Consider the following 16,960-nt stretch of genomic DNA (forward strand, 5'->3'; position numbering starts at 1 on the left):
AATTAATTAATGAACATTAACATCCCTGCAGTTTCAAAGCAGAAATCCTCAGATATGGTGTTGACTGCTTATTTTGCTCATGATATGTCTTCAAGCATATCAAAAAAAAAAAAAAAAAAAAAAACAACTAATGGACATGCTAACAAAGTAAAAACTTCAATTTTTGATAGTGGGGTTTTTCAACTATATTGCACTATTTATTGTATACATATTTAAACAATCACAAAAACATATTAATCTTCCTTTATTAGCAGATGTGCATTTCTACTTGTTACTGAATAGTGAAGAAATGTAACTGTGAGTCATGGCACACAACTAGTTTCCTGTGATTACTGCATGCCACACACTGCACAGTTAGACTTTTAATTATTGCAAAGTCCTCTTTTCATCTGTTACTGCCGGCGTGTACGTACATTTGTGAAGTGAACGCGTCTGAGTGCTTGTATGTGTGAAGTTTGTTGAGGGGTGAAGCAAATGTGTGATATCCTCTGACAAAAAAAAACATAGTCTACTGACGCATCACTGTTCTTTGCAGGCATACATAAAAATGTAATCAACAAGGAACAATCCATTTCAATCAATTCATTTCAAAAGACTGCTTCAGCTATGATTTTTCTCACCACCTTTTCAAATTTGAGATCTCACTGAAGATTCTATCTCAGATACAGTAAACACCTTGAAAAACAGCACAGCTAATTCCTCTAACAGCTTCCAGCACACATGCACTTTGACTTCTTCCACAGTCATCACACAGCACTGTACGTCTAGTGCTCAAAAACATCAGTCACACCTGGACTAGAAGGAGAAATAAGCGAAGGAGTGAAAGTAATAACGTCTGTTTGTGTGGGAGAGAGGTAGAAAGCTTTTCTTTAAAGTCTTTCTGAGGTGAGAAATGGCAACAGGCTGTCTCAGTATGATGGTCTCACACATTCAACAAAAAGAAGCAACACCTCTCCTAATATCACAGAGCTACTAGAAGTTGCTATGCTTGAAAAAGAATGATACGAAAACCAACATTTGTACAGCACAAATAGAAAACTGTCTGTACCTTCTGCTAATCTGATTAAAATTGGTACCACTAATATTTGGTGGCATCACAAGCCAGTCTTTGATACATATAGTGGTAAACTCACAAAAAGTTTGTTCTACGTCACTGCTTTGGGGTCTACTTCAGTTTATTTGGGTACATTTGATTTAGCAGATATCTTGTGTAATTTTCACTTGAATAGGAATTATGAACTAGCATTATCCCACATATAAGTACATAAAAATGATATAGATTTTGCAGATTTTCCAACTTCATGTGTTACTCATAAAATAGCTGTTATGTCTTTAATGCCAACAATATCAGCAAGAGTTCTCCAGTTAACTGCAGAAGCCCAGCTTACCTTCACCATATACAGTATAACAAATATCCTGCTGTGAGACTGTGAAATAGAACAGTCTTCATTATAAAAACTTAACATGACAGAAAAATATCTTTGACTTTAGTCACCAAATCAGACTTTTACTAGAATTGAAATAACTGTCATGACAGCTGAGATGGGGCTCAGAACTCAACCTGAGGATGGCTGCTATGCAGAAAATAATTAAACTGTAGCTTATAAACTGTGACTCTGCGTGACACTTCACCTGCCTGTAAAGAAAAGTACACTGTGTAACTTGCTGTTGGTTCATGACTAATCCTGTCTCCATGTCGAGGATGATTCATATCTCTGAGTACGTAAGCAATGAAAGTACCAGTGTTGTTTCATGTTGGAGATGGATCCTGCTGCTGTTTGATGCTGTAGTAATTTCATAAACTCAGAGGAAAGACTCCCTCAAACAGTTGAAAGCAACAAACAAAACTGTTCACGATTTTTAAAAACCCAGATTACATTGATTATTAATGAGGCTTGTTAATCAGATCTGTTAAATTGTATTTTTATGAACATTTCAGCTTGTAATAGTTTGTGTAGGTGAAAGAGTCTGATTTTAGCTTGTAAATGGTGTCTTTGGAGCAAATATTGGTGGTCAGAGGCAGAAAAAGCCCTCTTAAAACTGCTTCACACAAACTTGAAGTATCTGTCAGTGCAGCTGCATGCGTTTCAGACTTGACCTGTGCAGAAAGTGATACAGAAATGTTACAAGGACTAAACTTGCCATCACAATGTTCAGTGGAAAGAAAGCAGGGTGCTCATTCAGACATGCAGCCAACATGTTCAGATGCCATCAGATTCACAGACAGGGTTGCATGTCTGAACAACGAAGTACGGCTGTTAGAGTTGTGTTAGCTCCAATATGTCATTTTTGCAATATTTAAACTGCAAAAAAAAGAAAGAAAAAAACAAAGAATACCATGAAACGAATGAATGAAATGAAAAACATGTCCACAAGTTGAGGAAGGACACATCATTCAGAACCTGACGTATGCAGCTTGGACAGGACAGATGAGTGGCTTGTTGGTGTGCAGTGAACAATAGCTGAAGCCTCCCTCTCATGCACAGTGAGTTGTTTTCTGTCAAATATGGCAGTAACATTTAAAATAGTAGAAAAAGTTGTGTGAACCCCCCTCTGCGCAACACCTTTTTTAGACATGTCTTTTATTAGCGTAAACAGCTGACTCATTTCTTCTGAAGCATTGCAAAATAATGACTCAGCAAGATGAATAATGGTCATTTCACAAATGAGAGAAGTACTGTTTTCTGTCGGATCAATATAGGAGGGAGGGGCTGCTCTATAACAAAACCTTGCAGCACCTATAGACTGAATAACTGAACAGATACAGGGGAGGTACATGTAGTCATGTTTCCATCACTTAAGCTTACATCAGTTTCCTGCAGACTTAGCCCAACCCTAAGAGTAACTACTCCTTTCCACACCCTAACCCGTAATCTAAACCTAACCCCACCAAGGGTTCACACTAAAATTCAGAGAATGTCTTTTACTTTTTGTCTCTGAGAGGGAGGCATGAACCCACAACGTGACTGTGCCAACAGCCTATGCCCTCACAACACAGGTAATACAAACACGCACACACACACGCACACACACACACACACACACACACAAACACACACGCAGCAACTCATACCACATCCAGCCGCAGTTCAGAGAGATCCAGACAGATGAAAGTTGTCCTTTTTACCACACCCTACTCGGCTTTAATAACTGTGCTTGAAACAACTTGAAACTGTTGAGTCAGAAATTAAAACAAATCATCGAAGGAGGAAAAAAAAAAACTCATAACACAAAATCTTGCTCCAGCAGTTCTTCTTTAAAGTAGATTATAAAATGTACGCAGAACAAGAGAAACAAAATAACTCAGAGAGTTGGCTTGTTTTTGCTTTGTTGTTATCTGGAGTGCCAGCATTAAGTCCTACTCAAACAAGCATTGGGCTGAATGTGATAAATAGGATCCAACCTCAGAGGGCTCCAGCAGCTGGTGAATGGCATCTGTATGCATCAGCGGCTCTGGAGTGAGACAGACTGCAGCATGTACTGCAGAGGCTTAGAGGGAGCAGGGAGGGTTCATCCAGCAAGTGAACAACTGTGATGCAACACACTGTAAGAGCTGTGGTGGGTCATATTGTATTGTATTGCCTTGTACAGAGTTAATATAGTAATGTATACACATATATTCTTGATTCTTTCCTCTTTAAAAATGAACAAAACGGGTCATCTAGACCCACGGAAGTTTGGTAATGCTTTGGCCTAGGGAGCAGACAGGAAGAAAATAGTGCCCTCTGTACACTCATGGTTGCCACACCTAATGTAATTGCTGTTCTGAACACAGCCTTTCAACTTTGATCAACCTCCAAACAAAGGCATAACATACTTGTAAAATCTGGAGAAATGTTACCTGTTCAATTCACACCCACAGCAGGCCTAAATTCAGAATGTCAAGGGGCACCTATATCCACTTTGTATCATAATATATTCAGTGTAACATTACAATAAATTAGATAATTTACAAAATATGTCATCAATGTGATACATTCCCACAAAATCTTTATCAGCTGGTAGTTGTTTTGTCAAGTATGTCTTGTCCTTGATCACATAGTGCCGAAGTCAACCAAAGCTCATTCATTTTACTTTAACATTTTTAATTTTCTCCAGAGCGCCATGACATTACTTTAAAATAAATTATTCATAGCGTCCCAATGTGTTTGCCAGCAACTGGTAGCACAGTCAACTATTCAGAATTTCAAATATGGAAAAAAAAAGGCTACCTGAGGGCACCTGGCTGCAAAAGAATGGCGTTTTCTCCTTTTCTGGATCTGGCACTGTTTCAGAGAGACACACATCCACACTTACCTACAGACAGACAGACAGAATATATGAATGGAGCTGGGAAGGCAGAGTGGAGCTCACCTACAGGAAGGCCTGCAAGGTGAAAACAGGGTTCTGATGTTTGGATAAGACCTCAGTCATCTCTGCTATGTGCTGACAGTGAGCCAGACGTTGCTCACAGCAGTAAGGGCTGTAGAGCCGTCCGCCTCACTTTCATTTTCCCCCAGCTGTTTTCACTGCCTTTCTAACTCAATATGCACAGAGACAGAGCTACTGCGTTTCTTTAGGCTACCATCAATTTGTGCACTAAAGCCAAACAGAAGTAAAAACCTTGGAAAGCTGCTTTCACCTTTATAGTAACAGCATGGCGTGACAATGAGGCCCAACTGCAAACAAAAATGGCTTGGCATTTGTCTCGTCCCAGGACACTGACATTTTGGGCACCAGTAATGAGAAAGTAGTTGCACACAAAGAGAGAGAGAGATGATATTTTCACTGACCTTCTTGAACAGACGAATGACGTCCTCGCTGATCTGAGCCAAGCGGACAATAACATTGTTGGTGTAGATGTCACTGAGAGTGGCATGGTCACGGCTCTCGCGCCTCGTCTGGTTCAGCACCAGATACCAGCAGTTTACTGAGGACAGCAAGTGCTGATCTTTCCTGCAATGATAAGAGAATTACAGAACTGTTAGAACAACCCACAGAAGTAAACAAGCCTGGAAGAGGTGGTAATGTTCAACTGAAATAATAATTAGCTTTAAATTTTCAGCATTCAGTAGCAAAAACACAGTTTAAACAAAATCCACAGTCCACATCCACACTCTGTGGGCATGTACTTAGACATAGTGATGCTTTGAGCTAAATGCTAACATGCTCACAATGTCAATACCAGCATGTTGGTAATTATCAGGTATCAGTTTTAATCAGGTCTACCATCTTATTTTAGTTCATAGACAAGCAATTATCCCTGAACACAAAGTACAGCTGAGTCTGGGGCTGCAACTAACAGCAGCTCTTTCTTTTCAACCAATCAGCCAATTATATTATTGAGCAATCAATAAAATGTCAGGCTTATTAAAGGCCAGAACATGGTAAAAAAAAAAAAAAATCTTGATTGGCCCAAGATGAAACCATCAAAGGTCTTGTTTACTGTCACTGACGAGGAAAGAAACAAGAAAATATTCAAATTTAAGAAGCTTGGATTACAAAATTTTGACTTTTTATCTGGAAAAAATTATTTCAAATCGATTAACTGATTAATCGTTGCAGCTCCAAGTGAAGTTATCAGCCTGATGCTGCACAACAGTGTTTTGGAGACATTAACAATGTTGTCTGAACAACCTGTTGTGACATAAATTATCACCACTCTGCCTCCACTGTTTCCCTGTTTAACCTCAGTGAGTGTCTTCTCCCCTCACTCCATCACTTTCTTTCTGTCTCCCAAATCACTCCAAACAACGACATGGCTAGTGAGGCCTCAACTGGTTAAATTTACAAAAAATGATCCAGAGAGTCATGAGTGCTGCATAATCAGTTTAAACCGTCTCCGCCTCGGGTGCTTTCAAACAGAAAGACCAAGGCACATAGACATCAAACCAGACAGACACACACACACACACACACACAACCCCTTCAAACCCATACCCTTGTCTGGATCCAATCTGAGCATTAATCAATCAACCAACCCCGAGGAGGAGACAAAGAGCGAGCGAGGGGGGAAATGAGAGCAGGACAGGGAGAGAACTGGAGCAGGGTGGGGGATTGGGTTTCACTGTGGAGCAGAAGAAAGGGATGAGCAGCACCAACATCAAAGACATCCCCTTCAGAGGGCTTCCATAATGCTAATCACATCTAATGAAGCTGATATCTAGCTACTCCAGAGTGCTTTCACCATTATTTCTTTACTTGACTGTGCCCCTAAACGTACTTACATCAGGCTAACGGGATACAAACACCAGCATGCCATCCTCATAAGATCAATGTGGAGCAGAAAATAGGATAGCACATACAGCAATATTCATTTACTGAAGTCTTCAACGTTAGCGTGGTGTCCTGGGATGCACTTTGTGTGAAAGGCGGTTAAGTTCATTTAGAATTACAAAAACCTCAATTTGAAGAGTTGAGATAAGCAATCAAAGTCACATTTCAGTGTTGCAATCAAGACATCCTGAAATAATTAAACTGAACATTCACTTACTGCAGCATAATGATATGAACCTATCTAAAACTACGCAAAGGACAGGCAGGATTTAGGTTTTTCTAACACAAGTGGACCTAATGTAGATATACTCATTCCTCCGGGATGCCCTATTTCTGCTGCTTCACCATCCCTCATTTTGTACCAGTTCTGCTTGATTGACCTATCTGCCTGTAAGGGACGCAGCTCCTCAGTGTATAACTGCTGCTTGTGGTTGTGGGGTTTAGGGAACAAGCACCTCTACTCTCTGCTAATCCCTAAAAGTGGTCAGAGATGCTTCATCTCATCCCTAAGCACAGCCAGGTTCCCATTTAGTCTCTTTTTTTTTCATCCTCCTCAGCTTTCCACCCGAGCCCTGCACACTTTCTCCACAAACATAAATCCTCAGCCCTCCTCTGATGATTTAAAGTGCTTGTGGGCCTGTGGTCCCCAACTGTAATACTCAGGCCATTTTTTCATCTGGATTAATACATGTTTAATTTGACTAGAGCACCACGTTCATACCTCAATGAAATTATTAGAATATAATTAGCTTTTTTTTTTTTTTTTTTTTTTATAGATTTACTAAATATGCTTTAAGAATTGTTGATGTGCTGGAGCATAAACAAAAAAAATCTCAAATATATTTGTAATTCATCAAGCAAGATTAAGACACTAGTGCCTCTGAGAGCCTGTAGTTCTGCACAGCAGTGCTTTGAGATAAAAGCCTCCCATCATGGCAACATGCTCACAACTGCAATTGTGGAAATTCACTGTGAGTACACTAACATGCTCATAATGACAATCCTAACATATTGATGTTAAGCAAGTATGAAGTTGGATAGTTATGTCAATGTCACCATCAATTTAGCACGTTAGCATGCCAATATTTTCTGATTAAGCTCTGGAGGCTGCAGAATGTCAACAGCTTTCTATAAACCAAGGCAATGGTCAGATTAAAATTTTGACCTGAGGCTGGTTCTACGTGAAAAATATAGCATCACCAAAGTAGTAGAGTTCAACTTGAGAGGGACATGAATGTCTGTACCAGAATTTCTAGAAATCCATCAAATAGTTACTGAATCATTTCACTCTGAACCACAAATACTACTGTGATAGTAGTACAGGAAACAGGAGAAATCAGGTCAAAATCATTTAACAACATTCCCTATTTATACTGAATCTGTGGCAAGCAGATATGAGAACATTTCATTGTATAATTGAAAACTCTCACATAGTAAAGATGTCTTTAAAATCAGTAGGATTCATCCTCCAAGGACCATGAATGTTTGTAAAAAAAAATCATAGAAATCCACTTGGCAGCTGCTGAAATATTACAGTGTTGAAGTGACACTATGATCCTGAGAGTCACACTGTTGGCAGCATGTCAGAAAACTTCAGAGACACCACCTACTCTTACATCAACTACTGACGTGCGACAGTTTTAAGAAAAATTGTACAAGGATGATAATTTGGGAGGAAATTCTATATTCAGCAATGACAAGGCATGGAAATGGAAGGGTACAGATATTTAATGGTAAGGGTTAAAACCTTGGAGACAAGAAAGAAAAAGAGACAAATGACACCAGATCTCTTTCTCCCTCACTGCTGCCCTCATTTCACAGGAATTAGGAGCAGAAGGTCATTAATTAGGCCTGTGTACCAGCCACATCTCTGGGACCGGAGTCTGCTAGCACACCACCAAATGTAGCTCCATGGCTTGTTTTATTGCACTGCCTTTTTAAAACTAACTCTTCTACAGAGGCCCATCTTTCATAAAGGACTGAGACATCACAAAATTCATTCCTCCATTTCCACTTTGTACCAGCCTCTCTTTGCTGATTTCCCGTAAAAGGATGAATGTCAATTGAGAACACGCAGGTCAATTAATCTTAAGGGTTTCAAAAGGGCTGGTTTCAGATGGCTCCTTGCCCTCAGTATTTATACACAGGATATCATTAACATGCAGAAGAAGGCAAACGATGAGCTTTGAGAGTCTCTAGAGGAAAGAGGAGGAAGAGGAGGAGGAGAGACGAGCGCAGCTTTCTGGCATCCTATTACATCCGTCTCATCCTGCAAAGCACTGTCTGACTGTCTACATGCTTTCTACAATTTCTACTCTCCCTCGTTGTCCCTGTACGGCAGATACAAACATACACTATAATCTGTGAATACTTGGATGAAGCAGAGGAGACACAGAGACAGTGGAAGGGAATGGGGGAAACAAAGAAGGAGTGTGTGGTTGGAGAATATTGCAATAATCCTTTGAATCGAGGATAAACTGATAGCAAGCTGCCTCCATAATGTGCATACCCTGAACAAGTAGGCATTGTATAGAACAGTGGCCACGCTTTCGTTACGGTTGTGCTGAATGCCACCATCTAATCACCCAGAGCCTCTGATGTGTCTGAGCCAGGATTTCCAGAAGGAAGTGTGCATTTATCAAACCAGGACTTGGCTCTGTGAAGGCCTTTAATCCCCTCCACACTGCCTGCCTGCTGCTTATCAATGAAACAGCCAAGGAAAAGGAGAAAGAGCCAAACAGTTTCAAAAGACAAGGGGCACGTGGGCACATGCCGCTAGCTTTGCCATTCAAATTCGTTTCCCCCTCACCCCCCGTTTTCAAGCTGGGCTTCAACATGCTACGTTGCTGATTTGCACATCATTTAGGCTTTTTTTCCTTCTTTTTTTTTGTGAGGAGACACACTGCCAACATTTGATAACGTACAGCTGTACAGATACACAGAGCGAGGCAGAGAATCGTGCAGAGTCAGTGAAAAGGAGACGAAGGTTTAACAAGATCTGAAAGACAAACTGCAAACCAGCTAATATATTGATGTTGTATGTGCTGCCTTTCACCAGTGGGAGCTGTCAACCTGACAAGAGCAGGGTATTGACCGCTGTGTTCCAACAAGCCAGGCCTACAGAGATATAGCTCAACCTTTTGGCCTTTAACCCTCAGACCACCAGAGAGCAGCCATACTTCAGATACACTGCATGGGACTGAAGCTCCGGCTGTATTTTGGTGTCTTTGTACAAATGCCACGAAGCACCATTAAAGCATCTGTTACCATCCTACAGTGACATGCTTCATTCCACATAATTACATCATAGCTGAAGTGCATAACAGTTTTTAGAGGCTCTTCAAAGAGAAGCGTATTGTGGACACGGGCTGCATCACAATGTGCAATGCTGAAACAAGCTGCAATATCCACTGATACATTTTCAAGCTGTCTCCTGCTGACCGTGACGTGAACAGAGACATCACTGGAACGAGCAGAGCCGACTTCCAAACTAAAATAACTCACATGCGCAGAGATCTGACACTGTAAAGAGACCAAACGGTTTTCTCCCCCGATACTCTCAAACTAATCACTTGGATTCACACAGAGATGTTAACACACACACAGTCAGACATCACTACTCTGCCTTATCTCTTTCAGACAGGTTATTCTCATATCAATATTGCATGAGTTGCCTCTCTAATGGTGCCACATCTGTATGACAGACAGATGATACCAATCCATTCTAATTTGATGAGGTACATTATAAAAACCAGTCATGATACCGCCTGAAATGTGTGCTCCATAATTAAAATCAAGTCAGCTGTTGTCTCTAAGGAGCCATGAACCAGTAAGTGAAGGAAAGTACTGGTAGTACAGAGCAGCTGAGTAACCCTTCAGTGTTTCTTTTCACTGTGGCAAATGAGGTAAAGTGGAAGAGCAAAATGATTCTTGGTTGGGTTGCTGCGGTGTAGCTGTAGCTGCAGTAGCTGTAAATCACAGAGGCATTCAGCTTGCTAATGAATCTGCACTGGAAGGGTTCAGCCAGGAGACTGTGGGCTGAGATCCAGGGCATATGGAAGTCTGTGATGGTCAGGATCGCTCTGTTTTACTGTTGTACTCTGAAGCTTCTCAAAAATGATGATGGGATACACAAGTGACTAGGATGAGCACAGTGGAAGCTTTACTGAGCTTCATCTGCAATGAAAGCTTGTCTTGTGTGTCTGAAGGTTTGGGGAAAAGGATACAAGAATAAGCTTAAGATGAGGTCAAAATCAAAAGAAAGTAATTGTGGATTCTAAAGGCATAGTGCCTTTTTTTATAGTGGGTTATTTTAAATGGTGTGAACTGTCTAGTTGGGCTTTATGCCAACAAAGTGCTTTTACTGGGCAAACACCAGTGTTTTCTTGCCTTCTTGGCTCATTTGGCGATTTGGTGGCTTGCCATTAACATAACTACACTAAAGTGATAGGAAAAGCACAGTAAAGGGTGTGTCACAGTTGATTACTGGGATCTGTGGCTGCCTGCTTGCAGACCAGGCGTTCAGGGCACAAGGTGCACTAATACTATGAACATTAGTATGGCTTCATCAAAAGGTTATGATCTCGCTTCAGATGATGTATTAGTCAGTTTGAACTGAAGCTGACTGAAACTGATGTGTAACCTTTAAGAACAAGGGAAAATATAGCTGCGTTTAATCTGATACATACAAAAGTGTGTGGTATGAATGTTAGTTAACACTCAGACTTTGAGTCTGACTGATTTATTACTTCCTCTATGGTAGCATCCCATCCAGACTTCCTCTGTGGTCTGTTAGTACTTCAGGACATGAGCTCATGCTGTTGAACTGTTTCACATTTTCACTAATTTTTCTGAATTTGTGGAGATAACAAGTGGATTCTAGACATCAATTTATTTTAAATCTACGTTTATGTGTGTTTATGTGGAATCTGTTAAAATTCTGTATTGAAACATTTGTTGTTGGCTCCGTGATCTTGGCACTGTAAAGTGTAAGATTATCAGAACATGTGTCTCAGTATGAAGTGTGTTTTTCTAACACCTGTCCCTCGTTGTGCGGATAACATCAATTATACAGTCCAAAGGTTAAGCCACAGTGTTGCAGCACAGTTCTGTCTGCTATCAGCCAAGAGTTTCGTCACAGTGAAGTGCACCTATTTTTACACAGCTGGACTCAATTATCCAGTCAGACCCTCATCCACTTCACACAAACACTTCTCTCCTCCATGCTTATGTGCACTGACATGCACTTCTACATGACCTTGCCTATGCAGTGTCAAGAATGGCTAAATACCCCACAAGTGGAATATCACTTCTGATTTACTGCTGCTCATCCGTTGTTTAAAAATCAACAGTGGAAGGTGAAGGACACTGACACAAATGACAGTCAGTGTCCGAATTTAAAACCAGATTTGTAAAAATACGTGTAACCCACACAGTTGACGTGTAAATAGTACCATTTTCAACTACTTATGTGACAGCTACCAAGGTCAGCTTTATTATTAAAATGATGCCTATACTTTAATCCATCCTTAGTGACTAATAATAAATGAAAACATAACACTAAGCGCAATCACTCAGTATTTTACACTTAAGTAGCATATTGAGGCATCTTCACACAAGTTTACTGATAATATAAATAACTGAGCAGACCAGTGAGCATTTGAGAATTAGACAGACCTTCACATTACACATTTCACCTCAAAAACAAGATTTAAAATCTGAAAATGATAGCAATGCAGCCCTGCTCTTTCCATTTTCCAGAATCAGAGCTGGAGTTAGACTACATATGTGCTGGTGCAGATTTATGTCTGCGATGTGCTGCCAGATCACAGCTGGGTTAGTGCTCCCGTTACCAGATTGAACTAAGCTTGCCTGCTCGCCCCGAGGTGCTTGATTTTGGGAGCGGCAGAGCTCAATTTCATGCCCTGCGTGAGTCATGTACCAATGTGTTAGCAGTGATTTCTGGGTGCCTCATCTTTTCACTAGCATACATCTCAGTATTTTCAGAGCGGCACATCAAAATGGGTCAAGGCTGTGGGTGATCTGATTTTGATCCAATGACATTCAGTGACCTTCCTTATAGACTGGCTTTGTCACTCCTAGGATATAAATGTATATTTGTCCTTTTGACCCTTGTGCTTGTCCACTGGATTTACAGTTCTCTTTCTTTCAGTTGAATATTACATGTGAGACCCTTAAATTCTGTAAAAGTGAAAGGAAATTATCTTCTGCAATAAACAAACCTGAGTGTAATTCTATAGTGTTGATGTTGGATCATTTTGTGCATTTTATCGTAGATACATTGATCAATCCCCAAACTGTTTTTTATTAGAGTGTCTGACAGCCGAGGGGTTTAGGTGCACACCACATGGTCACATATGCCCTGAGCAGTCAGGCCTCGACTCGATTCCCAGCCCACTGGACCATTTGCTGTATGTCATTCCCATAATCTCTGCCTTATTTCCTTTCTCTCTCTGCTGCTACTGTCAAAACAAAGCTGAAAAATGCCCCCAAAAATCCTGTAATGCATATATTATTTGCACTGTACGACACATGTAGTCTTGTTGCTCAGTCAGCTTCTATTGTGAGCAAATTTGAATTTTATAATAACCTCCGCTTTTATCAGCATTCAGTTCACAGGTTTCTGATGCAGAAGTGGTGGAGAATCTGTCATAATTGTACATTGTAAAGCGAATGTGATTTCAAACATTATTAAGCATGAAGCTTCAATCAAAGATTTCCTAGAAATTTAAGTGCTAAATTATAGCATGAAGAGTGCATTAGAGTCTTTCATTTCTTTAATGGACTGTGTCCTCTTATAAGACGTCACTCAGATGACTGCAGGAAGAGATGTTCCCTTACAGGATGTGAACTAAATATGAGTGTCTTGTTGTATAATTCTGCACTGGGATGCAGAAAAGCTGCTGATTAGCAGCAGGGCTGGTTCTCACAGTCAGGCTACAAACACTGAAGTGATCAACATTGCATTAAGTCTTTTGGCATAAGCATGATGTTGGATCAAAGTGAAAGGAAAAAGAAATGCATATAAAAAATAAATAAATATAAAATGAACTCTGACAAGGAGTAGTTTAAGTAAATAACATTAATGAAAGCAAATATGAGAGAGCGCTACTGCATTCTGTCAAGAATAACACACAACCTCCAAATGCACAAACACATAAACATGAAACAGTTTCAGCAGCAAATTAATGCGTTTTCAGTCTGCGGGGAAGGAAACTCACTTAAACTGTTGGTGTTCTCTGGAGCTGCGGATCTTGGAGGAGAACCTCTCAGCCAGTTTCTCTAAGCTGCGGGAGTACTCCAGTTCTATCTCTGCTTTGCGGCGGAAGAACTCCTGCAGGTCCTGCAGCAGCTGGATACGAGACTCAGACTGCTGCTCCAAGCATTTGAACTGCTCCACCAGCTGGTTACGGATCTCTGTCCATCAAAACACACAACACAGACAGCATGAGTCCACTGTTTGCACACAATGAAGGCATGCATTTTTAAAGCATTTCCTCTAAACTCTCTGTTACAGATGACAAGCTTATTTCATCAAAGGGTTCTGATTATGATACTCAATATATCATTAATGATTAATAAAATGCTGCAGCAACACAAATGTAAATAGGAAAGATTTGTTTACTGCATAAAGATTACTGCACATATTTGTTCCTTTATGCAACATACTAGCTTGAAAATATAAGATTTGTTCATGATGAAGTTGTAGTTTTAAGATTAACCCCCTGAACCCTAAAATCTGCCAAAGGGTTGGAAAGGCATTTTTTCTTTTTTTAAATAATAAAAAAAAAAAAAAAACTTTCTGGCAGTCATTTAACTACTCATTTGTGATGTTTTTTAAGTTTAAATTTGTGGTAATTCATCAAAATCGTAGTATTCTGTATGTCGTATTTAAAAATTCACCAAAACTGAAGTCTCGTTCCAGCCAGATCCTGCAAAAAATCCCAAATTCTGCATCCCACAGCATGAACAAAGATGTCATTAGTGACTCAACTGAGGTTACATGACAAAAATTTGTGTTTTTCAGCTGAACTGGGATGAAGTGCAGGCTGTGCTTAAATAAATAATCAAAGAAATTTAACTTGTGCCATACTTCACAGATTACATTTGTGAGTTCTCTGTGCTTCTAGCTATGGTAGTTTCCATAGAGATGCAGGACTTCATATTACAGTGAAAAATGGTTCCCCGGAGAGTATAAATGTAACAAGTCCAAAAAAAAAAAAAACCCAAAAAGACAGCTGCTTCGAGTTCAGAGGGTTAAACTGTGTAATTAGGCTTTCAGAGTAACAAATACAAGGGAACTAAGTGAAGGGCTAAAGCTTAATATAAAAATTTCATATTACATATTCCCAACACAACCCACTAACAGCTGCATGATTAGTCATGTGCAGTCATGCAGAACATCACAATTTTAGCATTCACAATTATTAGCCATCAATGACACTGAAAAGTCTGTTAAATATACAATACCGGTCATAAGTTTGAACACACTTTCTCATTTAATGGTTTTTCTTTATTTTCATGACTATTTACATTGTAGATTTTCACTGAAGGCATCAAAACTATGAATGAACACTTATGGAATTATGTAGTAAAAAGTGTGAAATAAGTCAAAACATGTTTTGTATTTTAGATTCTTCAAAATAGTCACCCTTTATAAAATATAAAATATAAAGTAAATACAATATATACAATAAAATACAATATAGCAATAAAACACACACAAAAGAAAAGAGATGTAAAAACCTAGAGCCATGCAGACCGTACTCTTAATAGAAGCTTGCTGCTTTTATAGCGTTAGTGGAGTCAGTGCAACATAAAGACAAGACAAGTACATCCAATAGTCTAGATGCCACCGTCTGAATGAAAGAACACCAACAATCTCAGCCAGGTGACTTAAGGCTCCAGGTGGAGAAATAAAGCTTTAACAGGTATTAAGCAGCTTGTCCACGCAGAGCCCTAAAAGTTAGCACCAAGAGTCTAAATGAATTCTAAAACTGACTGGCAACCAATAAAGCATCAATAAAACCCGAGTAATGTGTGCTCGTCTATTTGTTCTATTTCAGAGGGAAAATGAACACCGAGGCTCCGTGCCAAGCCAATAAGATGACCTGTGTGCATGACCTCTCATAAGTGTCTGCACTGTGGATGTACAGTAATTTAATGAGAACTTAATGCACTCCCCCACTTGTACAAAGAAGCAGAGCAACATTTCTCCCTGAAAGGAACCTGATGCTACCAGGCAGACTACAGGATCCTTCATGCCAGTGGGAGCCACAAGTGAAACCTGATTCCTCTTTGTAGTGCTGTCATCAGCAGCAATGATGCCTCCACTCAGGAACAGAGAAAGGCTTTTTCTGTAGAACAGAAACACAATGTGATGGAAGGAGCTACCGTAAACAGGATGAGTGGTGTCACTTCACAAGAGGAAGGAAACCTTCCAAACTAATGTGCATCCTTTATTAGAAACCAAAATGTTTCTTGATCAGCTCAGATCAAAGATGCTCAGTTGTCACATGAAGATAGATTTTCCTTCAGTGCAGTTCCCCAGTCAACTGAAGTCGAATTAAATAACAAGAAATCAAGATTACTGCACAGCCTCTGGTGGTTTGGTCACGGTGCTTGTGTGTTTTCGGAGTTTCCCGTGTGATCTCGTGACAGGAATTCTTCAAATCAATCTGTATGACAAAATAAAGATGTGTGTTTCTCGTATTTCTTTGCACACATGCTAGTTTCACATGTGCAGAATTTATTGGGCAATTGAGGATTTCCTCCCTTCAAAAGGACTCTGCATGAAATGTACTAAAGCAGCAACAGAAAAATGAACTTCCAGTTCCTAATGTAAGTCACTGCATGTTGTAACATCCTCCAATCACAACATGAGTCACTGAAAGTTAGAACCCCTCAAAATCCTGGATGAATTTTACATGTACAGTGTCAGTGGCAGTGACACTCTGCAGGCAGATGAACTGCTAACTGAACGGTAAAACCACAGCAGTGACACAGACTGTGTTTTCATGCTGTCGAGGGTGTAATTTGGTCAGCCCAGCCCTGGTCGTGGATATATGCTGGCTCTGTCTGTAATGTTGTGCAGCGGAGGCTTTGCTCTCCCTGTGATGTTGTGCCGCCTGGCCTCAGCCTCGAGCGGCATGCTTCCCTCTGTGGTTAACCATTGTCCCAGCCCTCCCCTTTATCCAGGGGCCTCCCTCGCTCTCCCCACCATCTCAGAGGGCTTAAAGCTCTGTTTTAGTGGGAGCTCTGGACCAGAGCTCAGGGGGAGATAGCACTTTACTGCTTCAGTCCTGCAAGGAATGTCTTGCTTTGCCAGACATGCAGTTATGTTCCTTGTTTGCAGTCTTTTTTTTTCTTTTTTTTGCTGCATATTTTCTTTATTTAAAAGAGAAAAATGGTGCCAAAGCAGTCAAGCTGAGAGAAAAGCCCAAGGAAAATGTGACACCGACATGCATGAGTGACAGGGACGACTTTTGAAAACATTCTTTTACAAAAAGGGAACTCTGAACCACCAGCTGCAGCCATGTTTTTGACAGATGAGATTGGAAAAATAGGTCACGCACACCAGAACTGTGCCCTTCCCTCTAAGAAACCATGAGCAATTGGAGAATTATTCCCTAAGTGTTCCCAGCTCTTTCAGTAGCTTCATTCGTTGTGGTTTATTCAAAGCGAG

General features: G+C 40.2%; 1 protein-coding gene across 2 annotated transcripts in view; it reads right to left on the reverse strand.

The window, feature by feature from the left end:
• srgap3 (SLIT-ROBO Rho GTPase activating protein 3) overlaps nt 1–16,960 on the reverse strand; it is a 62,877-nt gene that overhangs the window by 33,248 nt on the left and 12,669 nt on the right. For both annotated transcript variants that reach the window (XM_023280694.3, XM_023280695.3), the window contains exons 2-3: nt 13,497–13,692; nt 4,773–4,935 (exon numbers count right to left, since the gene is read on the reverse strand). In XM_023280694.3, coding sequence (XP_023136462.2) covers nt 4,773–4,935; nt 13,497–13,692 — 359 coding nt within the window. The remainder of the gene's footprint in view (nt 1–4,772; nt 4,936–13,496; nt 13,693–16,960) is intronic.

Source organism: Amphiprion ocellaris, chromosome 5 (genome assembly GCF_022539595.1).
Source record: "Amphiprion ocellaris isolate individual 3 ecotype Okinawa chromosome 5, ASM2253959v1, whole genome shotgun sequence".
Classification (NCBI taxonomy): Eukaryota; Metazoa; Chordata; class Actinopteri; family Pomacentridae; genus Amphiprion; species Amphiprion ocellaris.